Source organism: Galeopterus variegatus, unplaced genomic scaffold (genome assembly GCF_000696425.1).
Source record: "Galeopterus variegatus unplaced genomic scaffold, G_variegatus-3.0.2 Scaffold932, whole genome shotgun sequence".
In the NCBI taxonomy this organism is placed as follows: Eukaryota; Metazoa; Chordata; class Mammalia; order Dermoptera; family Cynocephalidae; genus Galeopterus; species Galeopterus variegatus.
In genome coordinates this window covers 338,682-354,768 of record NW_007727043.1, presented here as the reverse complement: position 1 = coordinate 354,768, position 16,087 = coordinate 338,682, and the positions used below count along the sequence as shown (strand labels likewise).

Here is a 16,087-nt window from a genome sequence, read left to right as displayed (position 1 = left end):
CCCTCAGTGCGGTTTTCCCTCGGGTGTTTCCACAGATGCGGTCGTCTGCCGGGGAACTTGCTGGAAAACAGCCTCTTTCCCCCCTTGGTGGGTGTCTGGAGTGCCCCTCCAAACCGACCGGCCATCCACGTGTCCTCTAGGGCCCAAGGAGTATCTGCTTCTAGTTTTCCCAAAACTGTTTCACAGAATCGTCCTCCATCCTGAACTTCCTGACGTTCATCCCCAGTTTCTTTCCCAGCCCTGTTCTTACGACCTGGAACCTTGCAGGAGGCGAGCCCTCGAGCCCTGTGAACGTGTCCAGCAGCGGAACGTCCAGCAGGCTTGCTTGGACCCCTGGGCCTGGACGGGCGAAGGGCGAGAGGACGGTGAAGGAGGGAGCCTGGAGACCGAAGGATCTTCAGGGAGGAAGAGATGTCCAACCTTGGGGTGGGGCACGAGGCAGGAGAAAGAAGCTGGGCATTCAGGGCCACATGGGGAGCGATTGGCCACCAGGACAGTCGAGTGCAGGGGAGGCACCGTCCTTGGTAAGCGACATTGGTTGGGGTGGACAGGACAGGAGCTGGGAAGGAGACTGACAAAAATTGGTGCTGGAGGGTTAGGGTTAGGGTTACCCTAACCCAGGTGAGCAAGGGGAGAAGAGCCTCTGACATCCAGGGGCACCCGGGGTCATCAGGCTCTGGCAAATGAATATCCTGGGCTCCTAGCAAGAGTGGAACAACTGAAAATCTTCCCATGGGATTCATGCTGGTGTGCAAGAGTGTGCTGGCTGCAGACTGTCTGCAGGATACCAGGACTGGGGGTTTTCCCTGCACCACCCCTTGCAGGCCCTGCTGAAATCATGCAGGTCAGCCTTCCTGAAGTTCTGTCCCAATGCTCCTGCTCTTCCGGCCACCCATTCATCCCCACACCTCACCATGACTGCGCTGGCTCCAGCTGGCCATGGTGCTGGGCTTGGAGTTGGCAAGTCCTGTTTGTGAGGAAGAAAATGGAGTGGGGGCATCTGGGCTGGCTAGCAGCGCAGCGGGAGCCTGGGCACCAGGATGTCACAGGTTTGGTGCCTATCTGCTGAATGAGAACACTGCACCCCAGGCAGGAGCCAGGGTCCAGTCCTTGCTGTGCTTTAAGGCTACGTGGCTCACCCGTTTCTCTGGGACCACCCTCTAGAGTACATGGGGCAGTAAACCTTAGGGGGCTGCGCTGAGTAGTGAAATCGTGTTCTGCAGGTGCTAAATAGTTCCCAGGCTTTAATGCCAAAAGCTCATGCTTTCTCAACAGGGAAGGAGCATCGGGCAGGGGCCCAGGACCTTGAAGGAGTTTCCTGAGCCCATTTGAAGGCCGAGAGGTTCAGGTGGGAGCTCCTGAACACACATACCTGACCCTGACCTCCCAGGAAGGATGTCGCACCCAGACAGCCCTGTTCCTGAGATTTTCCAGTGTCACCTCTCTGAGCTGGCCACTAGAGTGTGAATGGAGCCGCTTGCAGGCTTTTTGGAGTGGGGAAGAAGAAAGGCGGGCAGAGGCCAAATCAGGGAAGGTTCTGGATATGAGCCAGGAAATATTATTCTGTTTTAATAGAGCTACAGAACATCTAATGCAAGACTCAGAGAATTTTCCCTGGATATTCACAAAGTAGTCACAAACTTTTCTAGAGGAAAAATTGGTGGCCCTAAACCCCATTCAGCTCACAGCCTCTTTTGTTTGGGTGTAATAGAGCTACAGAACATCTAATGCAAGACTCAGAGAATTTTCCCTGGATATTCACAAAGTAATCACAAACTTTTCTAGAGGAAAAATTGGTGGCCCTAAACCCCATTCAGCTCACAGCCTCTTTTGTTTGGGTGTTTTTTTTACTAAAGAAAAACTTGAACTAGTTGCCGACATTTAGCAATTGGAAGATTTGGGGAGGAGATATTTGCAAATCATATATCCAACAAGGAATGTGTATCCACAATACACAGAAGACTCTCTAAACTCAACTATTTAACTGAGTTGATTAATGCAAAGCAGTCCTGAAGAGACCCATTGGAGGCAGTGCCCAGCCAGGGTCTGGTTCTGCAGTCCTGAGGACCTGGGACCTGCACTGTTCCCTGCGGAGGAAGCTGGCAGCCCCCTTGGAGGAATCTTGACTGCACCTCCGAAGTGCAGAGAGATCAAAAGGAACCCAGTGAACAGGTCAGAAATAGATGTTTACTATATGAGAAAATAGATATCAACAAGCAGCAAGAAAGAAAACATTCTGTATGAATACGTGGAGGCAAATGAAAAGTCATATGGGAACCCAATACTGCAATTCATAGGGACTAAGAAAACAAAACAAAACAACCACAATACACAAAAACCGTAGTCGAAAACAAAATAGAATATTTACCCCAACTGTACAGGATACTTACTAAGGACTAAGGATATTATGTAAAAGTTCAACACTTTGGCTAGTTGGAAAGTTAAGTTTTTGGACAATACAAAGTAACAGTGGGAAACACTAGACCAGTGACAGTATCTGCCACCAACACAAGCCAAGCCATGGGCTGTTACAGGAGCATTCACAGCACGTAGACTGCTGTGAATGAACACAGCGGGAGGAGCACATCCCACTAGCAAATGGCAGGAGTGTTTGGACAGGCCAAGTGTTCAACTTCACCAGAAAAAAGCTACACGTGAAAACACAGGTGCGGACACTAGAAAACACGAGCCAGGTGGACATGGCTGAGGCTGTGGTAAAAAGAGCACCCCAGCAGTATGGCAGGTACATCCACACCTGGGGCCCCCTGGGGCCACTGCAAGGGCGACTGCGGGCAACAGCATCAAGCACAGATCTTAGCAGGCAGTCACCACCACAGCCAAGCAGGAATCACAGGGGATTCTGGTCAAGGTGAGGACAGTCTGTTCGTCCTTGCTGCCGTTATGTCTGGGATTTGAGGAGGAAGCCAGGAGAAAAGAACACCAACCTCAGAAGCACAATGTTCTCAGGGCACAGGCTGGAGTGCTTGGCGCAGTCTCCTCACCTGCAGGTGACGTTTGGCAAGGGTGCCCAGCTCCCCGCCTGCACCAACTCAGAGCCCAGCCCATCCTCCTCACCACCCTCCTGCTGCCCTTCAGCTATGCCCTGCTGACCGCAGACACCCCCTACCCCTGTCCTGTTCCAGAGCAGTCATTCCAGTCTCCCCAGTGCCTGTGGGGCTTCTGCAGTGAGCTCTGCCATCCAGGTGCCTGGCCTTTCTCCCTGGTGCTGAGGCCACAGGACCCTGTCCCCAAGTCCTTCCTCTGCATTGTTAGCTCGCTTGCACAAAAGAAACAATCATATCTTGGTGCCCAAACTGGGGATCAGTGAGTGGTCACTAGTAATAAAGCCCAGGGGCACCCTGATGTCCACAGCCTCCCCAGGAAATGCAGCTAGACCCAGCCAGAGCCATTAAATCCATGTTGCTGGTCTGCACCCTCCCCCTACCCGTGTGGAAGAGGACAGAGGCCCAGACAAGGAAGGGCTCTGCCTTCCTGAAGCTGGCTCTGTGTCCCCCAGATGTCTGGTCCCAGGGGCTGAACACCCCTCCTCAGTGCTCACTTCCTGCTTCTCCCGAGAGATGGCTCCCACCTTCCCTCACAGGCCAGGATGAGGCCTGGAGGGACAGTGCTGCCAGAACTCGCAAAATGCTCCAATGAGGGACACTCGATATCAGGTCTCCGTGGCAGAACGAAGTTGTGGCATTCAGAAGTTCTCTGTGCTTGGACGGGTGGGGCCCAGCTGTGGCTGTCCTGGTCAGTGCTCTTCCTGCCAGATGAGGCCCCAGGGGCAGCGCCTGCTGGACAGGGTGGTTGGGAGGTGACGGCCAGGTGCAACCCAGGGCTGGTAGTTTCAGGGTGTTACTTTAATGTTTTCCTGCAATGAGAACCCTGATGCCTGGCTGAAGGGTTCTCGTGCTTCCCCCAACACACTTCTCAGACGTCGAGAAGGTTCTGAATATCAAGCCAGTTCCCAGCACTCCCTTCCAGGTGGCCTTGCTCAAGTGAGCAGGAGCTGACGTTGGGGCGGGCCTCATGTTAGCGTGGCTCTCCAGTGGGCGCTGGCCGGCAGTGAGTGGGAACGGAGGTCATTCGTGAACAGCTGCCCACTGTGACTGTCTGAGCCTCCGTGTGGACACCAAGCGAGAGCTCCCCCGCAGCCTTTCCAGTTTCTCACCTGTGTGCTGTGTTTGCAGGCCTCTCAGACAAAACACTTCCCTGCACTCACCCCATGTGCAGTACGGCATTCCTGCTGCCAAGCTGACCGTCCCTGCAGCCACGGCCCTTCCCAGGTGAGTCCCCAGCTGTGCCTCTCTGTTGACGCCTCTGGGTGGATGAAGCCTCAACCAAGACAGCCTGAGGGAGCCGTGTGGGTGCCGGTCCTGGCCGCAAGCCCATGCTCTGGGGGAGGCTTCATGGGTCTCATCAGACCATTTTCCTTCTCCTCCAAACTCAGGAATGCCGGAGTCTTCCTTGCTAGTTTTAGGGTTCCTTTTCATGCATAGTTCATCAGGAACTTCTTGTTTTGGGGTGAGCCACTCTAAAAACTTAAAAGGGATGAGAAGTACATTCTGAGTGAGTAAACAAATACATTCTCAGTGTGGTATGTGGAGGACATTAACATTAATAAAACACATGTATTTCACAGGGCCATAGCCTATAGCATAGAAGGACCAAAGTCCTTAGATTAGGCTGTAGCTTAGGAGGACCAAAGTCCTTAGTTTAGCAGGACCAAAGACCTGTAGTTTAAGCCATAGCCCAACTCTTCAGAAACACACATAGAAATGCTAAGATTGGTAAAAACCAGAAAACTGTCACAGGACTAAATTCTTTGATGTGAATAAGAGAATTGAAACAGCAAAAGTGATTGCTCTGGGGGCAGTTGCCCTCGGTGCAGCTAAACCTAAATGATGGGAAAGTATGTGAGCTAAAATCTTCAAGGCTATTGTGCTAGTTAGTAGTTCGGGGATGTTCCATATCTTACCCTCTGCTGTTTCTTTGTGTTTCTCAGGGAGCTAAGTGCTGCCATGGTGATTATGTCATTGTTTCTTTTTGTATGTCACATAGCTTAGTTTTATGACTTCTTTGATGGTAAATTGCTTGAACTATTTTAAGTTACACCTGCTTTAATAAAAATTGTCATGTAGCCAGTTTGTTTATGTTTTCACTATGACTGATTAACCACCTGTGTTTCTTCTGTAATTTCTTGTCTTTACAATAAAAACTGAAGCAAAACCTGACTCAGGGCTGTGCCTGGGCTCTCCTCTCTTGGAGTTCTCCCTAGGTCCAGCCCCTTTGGGCCTCTCATTGCTCTGGATACATGGGCTCTGAGTAATCCTTTGTGTCTCCGTCACCCTGCGAGAGGTGACAAGTGGTACATTCTGGAAAAAAAAAAAAAGGAGAAAGTGCAATTATCACCTAGTTCCTTTGCTGGGAAAAAGCAAGAACATGGCTTTGGTCACGTGGCTATGACTGGCACCTCTGTGTGCCCATCACCACTACCTATACCCCTAAGTTCTCGCTGTCTCGCTGGCTATGATGAGCATCACAGACTGGGCACCTTATAATCAACAGAAATCTCTCTCAGTTCTGGAGGCTGAAGTCTGAGGTCAGGACGCAGTGTGATCTCGTATCCTCATGTGGTACACGAGGGTGAGAGCCTCTGTCCCTTCTTATATGGGCACTAATTCCATCATGGGGGCCACCCTCATGTCCTCATCTAAACCTAATCACCTCCCAAATGTCCTGCCTCCTAACACCATCACATTGGCGGTTAGGATTTCAACATATGGATTTTGGGGGACACATTCAGTCCACTGCATTTATCACTTCAACATAAATCCTGAGCCATTAAACAGTGACCCTCTCACCTCCCCTCCCCAGGCCCTGGTAACCACCATCCTTTTTTTTATCTCTATGCATCTGCCTACTCTAGGTACCTCATAAAAATGGAATCATACAATATTTGTCCTTCTGTGTCTGGCTTATTTCACTAAGCATCATGTTTTCAAGGTTCATCCATGAATCAAAATTTCATTACTTTTTATAGCTGAACAGTATTCCATTGTACATACACCATGTTTTGTTTATCCACTTGTCTGCTGATGGACACTTGGGTTGTTTCCACCCGTGGCTGGTGTAACTAGTGCTGCTATTGACACTTGCACAGATATCTGAGTCTCTGTTTTCAATTCTGTTGGACATATAACTCAGTTGACTTTTGTATACTGATCCCTGTGACAATCTTGCTAAATCCTTAATAATTTCAATAGTGTGATAATTTTCAGGTTTCTGTGAAGATAATATCTGCTAAAATAATTAGGTTTTCCATTCTAATCTTAACGTAGTTTACCCCTTGTCTCACTGTACTGGCTGGAACTCCCAGTGCCATGCTGAGCAGGGGTGAGAGCAGGAACTCTCAGTTTTTGACTTTAAAGGGAGTGCTGCTTAATGTTTAACCTAAGGTCGGGTTTATGTGGGTACATACAATGTTGCTGTAGGTTTTGGTAGATATTCTTTATCAGGTTAAGAAAACTATTACAGTCCTTATTAATGAAGAGACACTGAAGACAAATGAATGTTAAACATCAGCAGATGTATTCTCTGTAGCTACTAAGATAAGAAGGTAATCCTCTCCCCTTTTCTGTTCATGTGAAAAATTACACCAACTTTTTTTTCTTTTTTGACTGGTAAGGGGATCGCAACCCTCGGCACGGTGTTGTCAGCACCACGCTCAGCCAGTGAGCGCACCGGCCATCCCTATATAGCATCCGAACCCGCAGCCTTGGCACTACCAGTGCCGCACTCTCCCGAGTGAGCCACGGGGCTGGCCCAAATTACACCAATTTTGAACCAAATTTGCCTTCCTGAAATAAACCTGATTGGTCTCCCTATATTATCTCTCCACGCACTGTTGAATTTGGCTTGCTACTATTTTCTTTAGGACTTCTGCACCTGTGTGCATGAGTGACACTGAGCTGTGGTTTTTACATCAAGGTTATACTAGCTTCATAAAGTACGGTGAGGCAGTTTTTCTGTGTGTGAGTCTGTGTAACTCTGGAGTTACCTGCTTCTTGACCTCCCCTGTAAACCATCTGGACTTGGTGTTCTGGGAAGACTGTGAACTACTGATAGACTCTTTAATGGTTATGGGATTCTTTAAGCTACTTCTGCTTGAGTTGGTTTGGTAAGTTCTTCTAATAATCTAGCCACTTCCTCTGAGTTCTCATGTTTACCAGCAGTATTTTCTCATCTTTTCAGTCTTGGATGTATCTGAACTTGTCCTCCCGTCTCATTGCTCACAGCTCGTGTGCTCTTCCTCTCTTCCCAATCGTGTTACCAGGGGACGTCACTTTTAATAGTCCTTTTAAAGAACTTTCAAGAGTTCAGACAAATGTGGAAAAAAGCCCCCCAACTTTTAGCTTTTTTATCCTCTCAACAGTATCTATTCCCGTTAGATTAATAATTAACTTTATTAATTTCTTTCCACTTTGAGCTTATTCTGTTGATCTGAACTTGTCCTCCCGTCTCATTGCTCACAGCTCGTGTGCTCTTCCTCTCTTCCCAATCAATCGTGTTACCAGGGGACGTCACTTTTAATAGTCCTTTTAAAGAACTTTCAAGAGTTCAGACAAATGTGGAAAAAAGCCCAACTTTTAGCTTTTTTATCCTCTCAACAGTATCTATTCCCGTTAGATTAATAATTAACTTTATTAATTTCTTCCTTTCCACTTTGAGCTTATTCTGTTATTCTTTTTATAATTTTTATCTTTATTTATTTTTGTGGTTGGCTGGCATGGGGATTTGAACCCTTGACTCTTTTTATAACTTTTAAAATTGGATGCTTAGTTTACTGATTTCTAGCTCTTCTTCTAATAGGAATATGCACACTTAAGGCTATAAATTTCCTTTTGGCTTTATCTACACCCAAAGGTTCTTACAGTATTATCACTAAGTTTTAAGTATTTTATAATTTTTATTATGTTCTTTTTGACTCAGGTTATTTAGGTTTTCTTTTTCCTAGAATGTTGGCCTTCCTTTAAACAACAACAAAACACAAAAACAGAGACTAATCTAAAAGACTTGGCTTCAGTGCTAACTATGGTTGCACTGTCACGATGATAACTCAGGGAAATGAGAAATAAGCCCATGTGTCTGCACCAAAGAGACGGGACAAGAAAAGAAAAAGTCGGCAGACTGATTTTGGTTGTTGTGAGATTTTCCTCATAGCTGTGAACTGTATCTTTGCTGTCTGGATTTCCAGGTGCTTTGAGATAATGCACTTTTGCTGTCTTTCATGCTGATTTTGTTGACGTCTGCTCCTGTCTGTCCCTGGGAGAGGTATCCAAGGTCTCCCCTCCCTGCAAGTAAGCAAACATCTGATTCCTGTAAGGACAGTAACCCATGATGGGAGCTAACACTTGTTAAACAATTAGTGTGAGCCAGCACTGCACTGAGGCTTCACACAGTAAGTCACTGATTTCCTGGTGGTCCTAGGTGGTTAGCACTGTCAGCATCTCCATTTCACATTTGAGGCCACTGAGGCACAAGGAAGTAATGCAATGTGTCCACAGTCCCATAGATGCAAAGCAAGGGGTCAGGTCGATAATTTGACTCAAGAGCCTAAGCTCTTTGCCCTGACTTCCTTTCTAGAAATCAAAGACATCAGATTAAAACAAGTGTTTTCTCTCCTAACAAACTGGCAAGGATTAAGAACCCACCTACCCACTGCTGGAGAGGCCAAGGTGGCCCTGCTGTTCGTGCACTGCTGCAGGCATCTACGTGGGCACAATCTGGGGGCAGGCATTTGGCAATATGTCATTCCGCATCTGGGGGCCCATCCTATTGGCCCTAAATGTAGAAAAGATATCTATCATGACATTACTTATAATAACCTAAACTGGAAACAGCCTACATGCCTGTGTTAGAAAATAGATAAATCAACTCTGGTTTTTCTATTCAACAGATTATGCAGTGGTTAACAGTAATGCTTCTCACTGGCAGTAACAGAGAAAAATTATTTTAATACTAATAGCAAGTAAAAATAAAAAATGCACACAGCACCAGGGCATGTACACAAGTGTGCTGGGCTGTGATGGACATCTGTCCATCCCTGTCATCGTCCCGGCATATCAAGACCAACAGCAGAGGACCCTGCTCTGAGCGGCTCTCTGCCCCACCCCATGGTTTCCTGATTTCCTAAGCCAGCTCTCCCCAGCCATCTGTCATGTTTAGTTCTGCAGGACGTTAAGGCATACAGGACGCCTGCAAAGATAGGGAGGGAACTTTCACATACGCTCCTTTAGGACAGGGGCTGGCAAACTGTGGCCTGTCGGCCAGATCTGGCCGGCCGCCTATTTTTGTGGATAAAGTTTTACTGGCACACAGCCACGCTCATTCCTTTACATGCTGTCTATAACTGCCATTGAGTTGTGATACCAACATATGGCTGCAAAGCCAAAAATATGACGCTTTGGCCCTGTGCAGGGAAAGTTTGACATTCAGCCCGTCTGCTTCATCTGTGTCAGTGCATAGATACACACACATGTTACTGCTCTTTTCTGCCAGACATCTGAGGGTGAACTGCAGAAATCAAGCCCTGTGCCCGAGCAGCTCCGCATGCATCTGCAGTACCAGGACGTGGGGACAGCAGCCAGGACACCGTGCTGCCACTTGGTGGACAGTCCTGGCTCCAGGTTTGCCAGATGTCCCAGCAACGTCTTTACAGCAACTTGTTCAGTCAAGTAGCACACACTAGGTGTGTGTCTCCTATGTCAGCTCTGACACCTGCTTCTGAATAATTCTGCCTCATCAAATTTCTATTCTGGGACTGTGAGGCTCCTTCTGCTGGAGATGGCTGTCTGAGGTGACCCCAGTACAGGAAGCCCCCCACCTGGGAATGTTCTACCCTGTGGGATGGGCTGCGCCAGCTGAGGCCCACCTGCAGCACCCGGGAGCAGTCTAGTGGGGCAAAGCTGCTGCATCTTGCTCCCCTTGCCCCACAGTGAGAGCAGTGAGAGCAGTGAGCCGACTGCAGCCCTGGGGATCTGCACACGCCCTGCAGTGTGCAGTCACTGCAGGGGGCAGCCACATGACACACCACAGGCCACAGGGGAGGAGAGCCAGCTTTCCTTAGAGACCACAAAAGCCTTGCTTCTGACAGTGACCATGGTGGCAGGACAGTGAGGAGGCCATGGGCACCAAAGGTTCCCCTATAGCAGAAACTGAGGATTACCTGCCCACCTGAACGCAGGGTGGCCCCTCGAGCATGGTCACGAGAGCAGAACACCCCAGACAACATATTTGATAAAGGCCAATATGATCTCAACCCAAACAAAACGGCGGGGCTGCACAGATGCCCAGCACTACCCAGCTGTGCGCTGTGCTGGGGTGGGGGCATTCTGCTCGCACAGGCCTGTTTGGGTTCACGCCCAGTCCAGGCAGTAGGTGTCGCTCCTGACCTTGGAGAACACGCCCACAGTCTGCTACTGCAGAAAATTAACTGGGCTAGACGCTAAACTCCTGTGGCGGGATTCCATTTGGTTTTGGGATTTAGGTGAATTTTATTTCCCAGTTCTAGACTATTTCTTTTCCTTTTTTGTGGGGAAGGGGAAATAGAGGAGACTGGAACAAGTGAATTATCAGAATGTCTCCTTTGGAAAACAGGTACAAGAGAGGCCAGGAGCTGAGCAGCCTTTCCGCAGGACAGCTGGCTGGCGAAAGCTCCCAGGCTCCCAGCAGCCACAAAACGGGCTCCTCGGGCCAGGCAGGCCATGTGAGAGGTGGGGAGAAGACAAATGTTCTGCATGTATTTTGGGAATGTTCTTGAAATAAGTGTGAGTACAGGGACTGAAGTTTTCTCACAAGTGGGAGGTAGGCTGGCTGCAGTGCCACTCTGCAAGGATGGCAATTCCATGTACCACTGTGCCATGGTGGCTGAGCTGGTGTGGGGCTGCTGCCGTAGGAGGCACCCAGCCATGAGGAGGTATCAGAATGTCACAGCTTTCGGAAGGATTCCAACAGTAAAAATTTGCTAACCCAGTAACTAACATTTCCACTGGGAATAGGACTCTGTTGTCAATCACTTGTGGCGGTGACTCCCCCTCAGTTTCTGTGACTGCTTGATGGATGAGTCCACCTTTGGCTCTAATTTGAGACCCTTTTTTTCAGGACAGAATCCCCAAAGACTAAGGGCATTATTAATTTCTTGTGTCCAAACAGATGAAAACATAGGTGCTAACATTTTCCCAATAAAAAGCCATATTGCCTCTTGGTCGACAAAATCACTCTGCTACCCTCTTACAAACCCCTAGAAAGTCCCCTAGAGAGCACAGAGCCCCATCCAGACCACTTGTGGATGGACACCAAAAGCGGGTACACTCATGTGGACACTCTCCCATGGGGCAGGCCGGAATTGGGGACAAGCAGGGAGAACTGGAACCAACCTGAATGGAGGACTGGCCTGTGCAGACACAGGCAGGATTGAAGCTGCCTTTGGCACCCAGGGCCCTGCCACATGGCTGGGGCAAGCATTTCCCACAGTGGTACCATTCAAGGCCCTGAGGAGCCCACGTCTCCAGTGGTCCATCCACGTAAGTCAGGCTGCCCACCTGGGATGATGGCTGTGCTGGAAAGACACATGGCGTGGCCCAGTTTCAGGAGACAGGGGGCTGAGCATCATCAGGGACTGATGTTCCACCTGAGGAGAAAAGCCAGGGGACAAACCGCAGGATGGTCACTGAAGCCAGCTAAGCAGGGCCGAGCAGGGGTCTGGTGCGGTCTGGTGGGCACCCGGGTCCCCAGAGCTCGCCAGAGAGCACTGTCCCTTAGCTCAGGGCCACAGGATCCTGCCAGGCTGCATGCGGACTGGCTTGGGGCATCAGGAGACCTTGAGTCTTCAAAGGTGCTGGTGAAAGTGCCAAAGCAGAGTGGGCCCTTGCCAATGTCATGTGCCTCTCCTGCTGGGTGTTCTCAGGCATCCCAAGCCTGTCCCCTGGATGGCAGCTAACGCACTGTCTGCCTCTGGTGCTAAGCCCCGAGCAGCATCAAGCAACTTGGAGAATGGCCCGTAGCTGCAAGCAGCCTGGGGGAGCTTCCAGGTTATCACAGTGTCTATCCACGGAGATTCTCTGGGGCAGACAGGTCTCTCACCTGTCTGGACTTTGCATATCTGATGGGGCAGATTTTCCTGGTGACGGCAGGGACGCTGCACATGACTCCTGGCCTTGGTCAGATGCTCAGTGGGGAGGAAGCCACGGAGCATGCCCACCAGGAAGGTTCACAGGTCTCTCACCTGTCTGGACTTTGCATATCTGATGGGGCAGATTTTCCTGGTGACGGCAGAGACGCTGCACATGACTCCTGGCCTTGGTCAGATGCTCAGTGGGGAGGAAGCCACGGAGCATGCCCACCAGGAAGGTTCAGGCAGCTTCCCCACGCTCAGTGCTTCTTCCGTGGGTGGCGCTTGCGATGTCGGATGAGGCAGGAGCTGTAGGCAAAGGCTTTCCCACATTCCTTACACTCATAGGGCTTCTCTCCGGTGTGTGTCTTCTGATGCTTCAGGAGATTGGAACCGCAGTTAAAGGCTTTCCCGCACTCCCCGCATTTAAAGGGCTTCTCTCCAGTGTGAATTCTCTGATGTTTAGTGACGTCGGAGCTGTGCCGGAAGGTCTTCCCACACTGATTGCACTTGAAGGGCTTCTCTCCGGTGTGGACTCTCTGATGGCGAATGTGATCTGTCTTGTGTTTAAAGACCCGCCCGCATTCACTGCACTCATAAGGCTTCCTCCTCTGAAAAGGAACAAACACGGGGATGCCCTCAAAGTCATCTTTAAATGAAGCATCAAAGGCATCAAAGATGTGTTCTTCATCTTCAGGGCTTAGGCGCGGCTCTTCACTGTGCTTTCTGGCTGCAGTGCATCTCCTGTTTGGCTTTCCTCCCCCAGACACTTTCTCTTCTCTGTGAGTGTCCTTCTGCGCGTCCACTTCCTTCTTCAGGGCCTGTGTCTTCTTTTTTCTGCCCACAGGCTTTTCCATTTTTCTCTGATCCCTGGCAGCCACTGAGGGCCCAGGTCTGCAGCCTGGGCTACGAGGAAGGCCGGGGCTGTTTTCTTTCTCTGTGGCTCCCCTTGCTCAGGAACGGCTTGCTTTAGAGGCAACTCTCCACTTTCTGAGTGTGTAACTGGAGCTCTGCACCAGGAAGAAGAGCGCCACCACCCTTTGCTGCTGGAGAGAAGCAAGATCATAAACGTTAGATTAAATGTGTGTCTTTCAGGGACCGTGTGATCAAGGGACAGGAGGGCAAGTGCTGGGAAGGGACATGGGGTGGGGTCACGCCCCCTTCCTTCCCTACGTATTCCCACATGGACGTTCAATCTTCAGCCCGCTCTTCACTCCCCTCCTTTCTGCAAACGGCATCATTGCCCACTCAGCACCAAAAAGGTGCCCTTGTTCCTCTGCCAGGGAATGGAGCCTGCACGCCACATCCGGTAGGATCTGACACGAACCACAGGCCACCTGCGGCCTTGTGACTTTCCCTCCTCCACTTTCCTTTTCTCATTCCTTCTCTACCTTCCTGGATTTGGGGCCAGTCAATCAATGTGCTTTGGGACTACAGGAGCCACATGTGCCCCTCAGGGAAGGTGCTGCCATCACCTGGAGCCTGGATTCTGAGCTGGATGAAACTGGGGGCTGTGCCCCTTCCGCCACCCCCCATTGTCCACAGCAGCCAGTGAACCCCATCCTATCACATCCTGTGTGGGCTGGCCCTTCAGCCGTCAGAGCTGTGCCCCAATGGCCCCTTCTCAGAGGCCTCCCACCTGGCCACACATGTCCCCACACCCTGTTTTCTCTTAGCCTGCTCCATTTATCCTCTAGCTCTTAACGTGGGCTAAACTTCTTTCATTTATTTTTACTAAATGCAGACTTTTTCTTGCTCAATGTGCTGTCTGTCCGAATGCTTTGCAATAGCTCTGGCACGTGGAAGCTCCTCATTAAATACCTGTTGAATGGTCATAAAATTAAAATAACCATCACTCAGAGAGCGCGCCCCGTTCTAAGCACTTAGCAAGTATCATATACCTAGTCTCCAGCTCACGTGGGAATGAGTGGCAGCCCTGGGCCCTGGCTGCAGTCTGTGCACTGGTTGGCTTCTCTACTGCTTCCTGCCTGAGCTGTGGAGCTGAGGCAAGTTCTCATCCAGACTTGGGGCCAAAACTGACCATCAACCAGGATTCTGCTTTCATTGTCTGAATGTTATGTTATGCAAGTGTCTCTAGTAAGGACATCTTGGGAGAAGGAAAGATCTGATATACATTGTCCATAACCCCATCTAATAGCATCCCAGGCTCACCACAGACTCAAACAAGAATTAGTCAGTCCCAACGACAGGTAAGGCCAGGTGTCTGTAGAGGCAGTGGCCTGTGCCACCCACATCTTGCCTGCTGAGAACCCGGCTCTGCCATTTCTCTGCCGTATTATTCCTGAGCTTCCTTGACTGGCCTCTTTCTCTCAGTGCCAACTAAAGTAATTCCAGCATAAAGCCCTGAAAAACGTTTCTTTCTGCTGGTGAAAGAAGCCTCAACAAAATTATGAGGAAGTACTCCTTCCTCTGCATCTCCCAGGAAAGCAGGTCATGTTCTGACTCTTCAAACCATTCTTGCAGAAGCTGTTCTTAGCAAAGGAGCCTCATGTCCTGGGACAGTTACTCTTCTCTACTAAGAGGTCCATAGTCCTGACAGTTGCCTTACTGCAAAATGTGGTGCTCTAGGTAAAATTACTCCATATTATTTGTATTGGTTCCTAAGTGACATACAATTCAACGTACAAATACTTTGAATTCTCTTTGTTAAGTCAAGAGGGGATGCTTGGTCTTTCCTTTTCTATTCCACATGTGGAGGTCATACACAAAATAACCGTACAGGTGGCATCTCTGCTGGGATGGGTAGGGGGGTGCCCTGGTGACCCAGGGTGGAGAATCACAGCCCCAATCAACCAGGCTGGAGTTTCAGCCAGACAGGAGTTTGAGGCGTGAGTGTAGCTTTAACAGGAAACAGGTGAAAACCAAGATCTAATACAAAAGAGCACGCAACCCTCGTGCCTCATGTGGAAGGAGCTGAGCTGCAGGCAGCTACTGCTCTCCGGGGAAGGGCGTAAAGTCATCTTGGTGCTAAGTCGACTATGCTCCATGGAAAGGGGTGGTCCCTGAACCCACTGAGCCTGACACCTGTCAGCCTGGGGCTTGCGCTGGTTCTCTGAGCTCCACAGCACTGTTCCCTCTACCAGGACACTTGTCACTCCACATGTGGCTTGTCATTGACATGCCAGCCTCCATATGAGGCAGGGTTTCCTGAGGGCAAGGATCACGCCTTTTTTGTATCCCCAAGTCACTGTCACAAACTGCCCAGGAAACGTTTGTTCTCGATAATGGTCTTCTCGGCCCAGCTCAAGCTGGCAGGCACTCCATGACAGAGACCGGGTTCGCTCACTTCTCTGCGTGCTGCGCACACCGAGAAAGAAGACAGTTGTTAAAAATGGAGCAGGACCTCGCGACTGTCTCCTAGGCCTCCACATCTCACAGGCCTGCAGCGTCAGTGACCGCTACGGTTACAGACACTCAAAGCACGCCCGCGCGGGCAGGCAGCGCAGCTGCTCCCCTCCGGGCCGAGGCCTCTCCACTGGCGACGTGAAGCTCGGTGTCCACCAGCGCAGGGACGCCCAGGACGCCCCGCTCTCCGCGCCCCTCCCTCCACGGCCTTCAGCAGCCCGGCTCTCACGGACAGAGACCCCAGGGCAAGGCTGCACCGCAAAGGCCTGTCGGGAGCGCGGCCGGCCAGGAGTCTGGAGCTGCGTCAAGGCTCGAGACACCGGCCTCCAGGGCAGGCGGAGGGGAGGTCCCGCCGGTCTCGCCCGTGCTCCCTCCACGGAAACCCGCGCGGCGCGCACGGCCTCGGCTGCTCTCTGGAGCGCGGGGCGGCACCCGGGCGTACCTGGCTGGAGACGAGGCACCGAGGGCCTGGCGTGACTAGGCGCGCACGGCCGGACCGGGTGAGGCGGCTGTCGGCTAGAGAGAGGAGCCCAGCCGCCGGGTCCC

General features: G+C 50.6%; 1 protein-coding gene and 1 long non-coding RNA gene across 2 annotated transcripts; both read right to left on the bottom strand.

The window, feature by feature from the left end:
- Nucleotides 1-2,167: 2,167 nt before the first annotated feature.
- Nucleotides 2,168-12,262, bottom strand: LOC103591139. The gene is made up of 4 exons (XR_550544.1): nt 11,442-12,262; nt 8,722-8,847; nt 5,234-5,378; nt 2,168-4,544 (listed from the first exon to the last, which is right to left on the bottom strand). It is a non-coding gene; the product is annotated as an uncharacterized LOC103591139 (long non-coding RNA).
- Nucleotides 12,263-12,395: 133 nt separating this feature from the next.
- On the bottom strand, nt 12,396-16,062 carry ZFP41 (ZFP41 zinc finger protein). Its single transcript, XM_008573549.1, has 2 exons — nt 15,984-16,062; nt 12,396-13,221 (listed from the first exon to the last, which is right to left on the bottom strand). Exon 2 carries the CDS (start codon nt 13,030-13,032, stop codon nt 12,436-12,438), a length of 597 nt encoding a protein of 198 aa, XP_008571771.1. The 5' UTR covers nt 13,033-13,221; nt 15,984-16,062; the 3' UTR covers nt 12,396-12,435.
- Nucleotides 16,063-16,087: the final 25 nt, after the last annotated feature.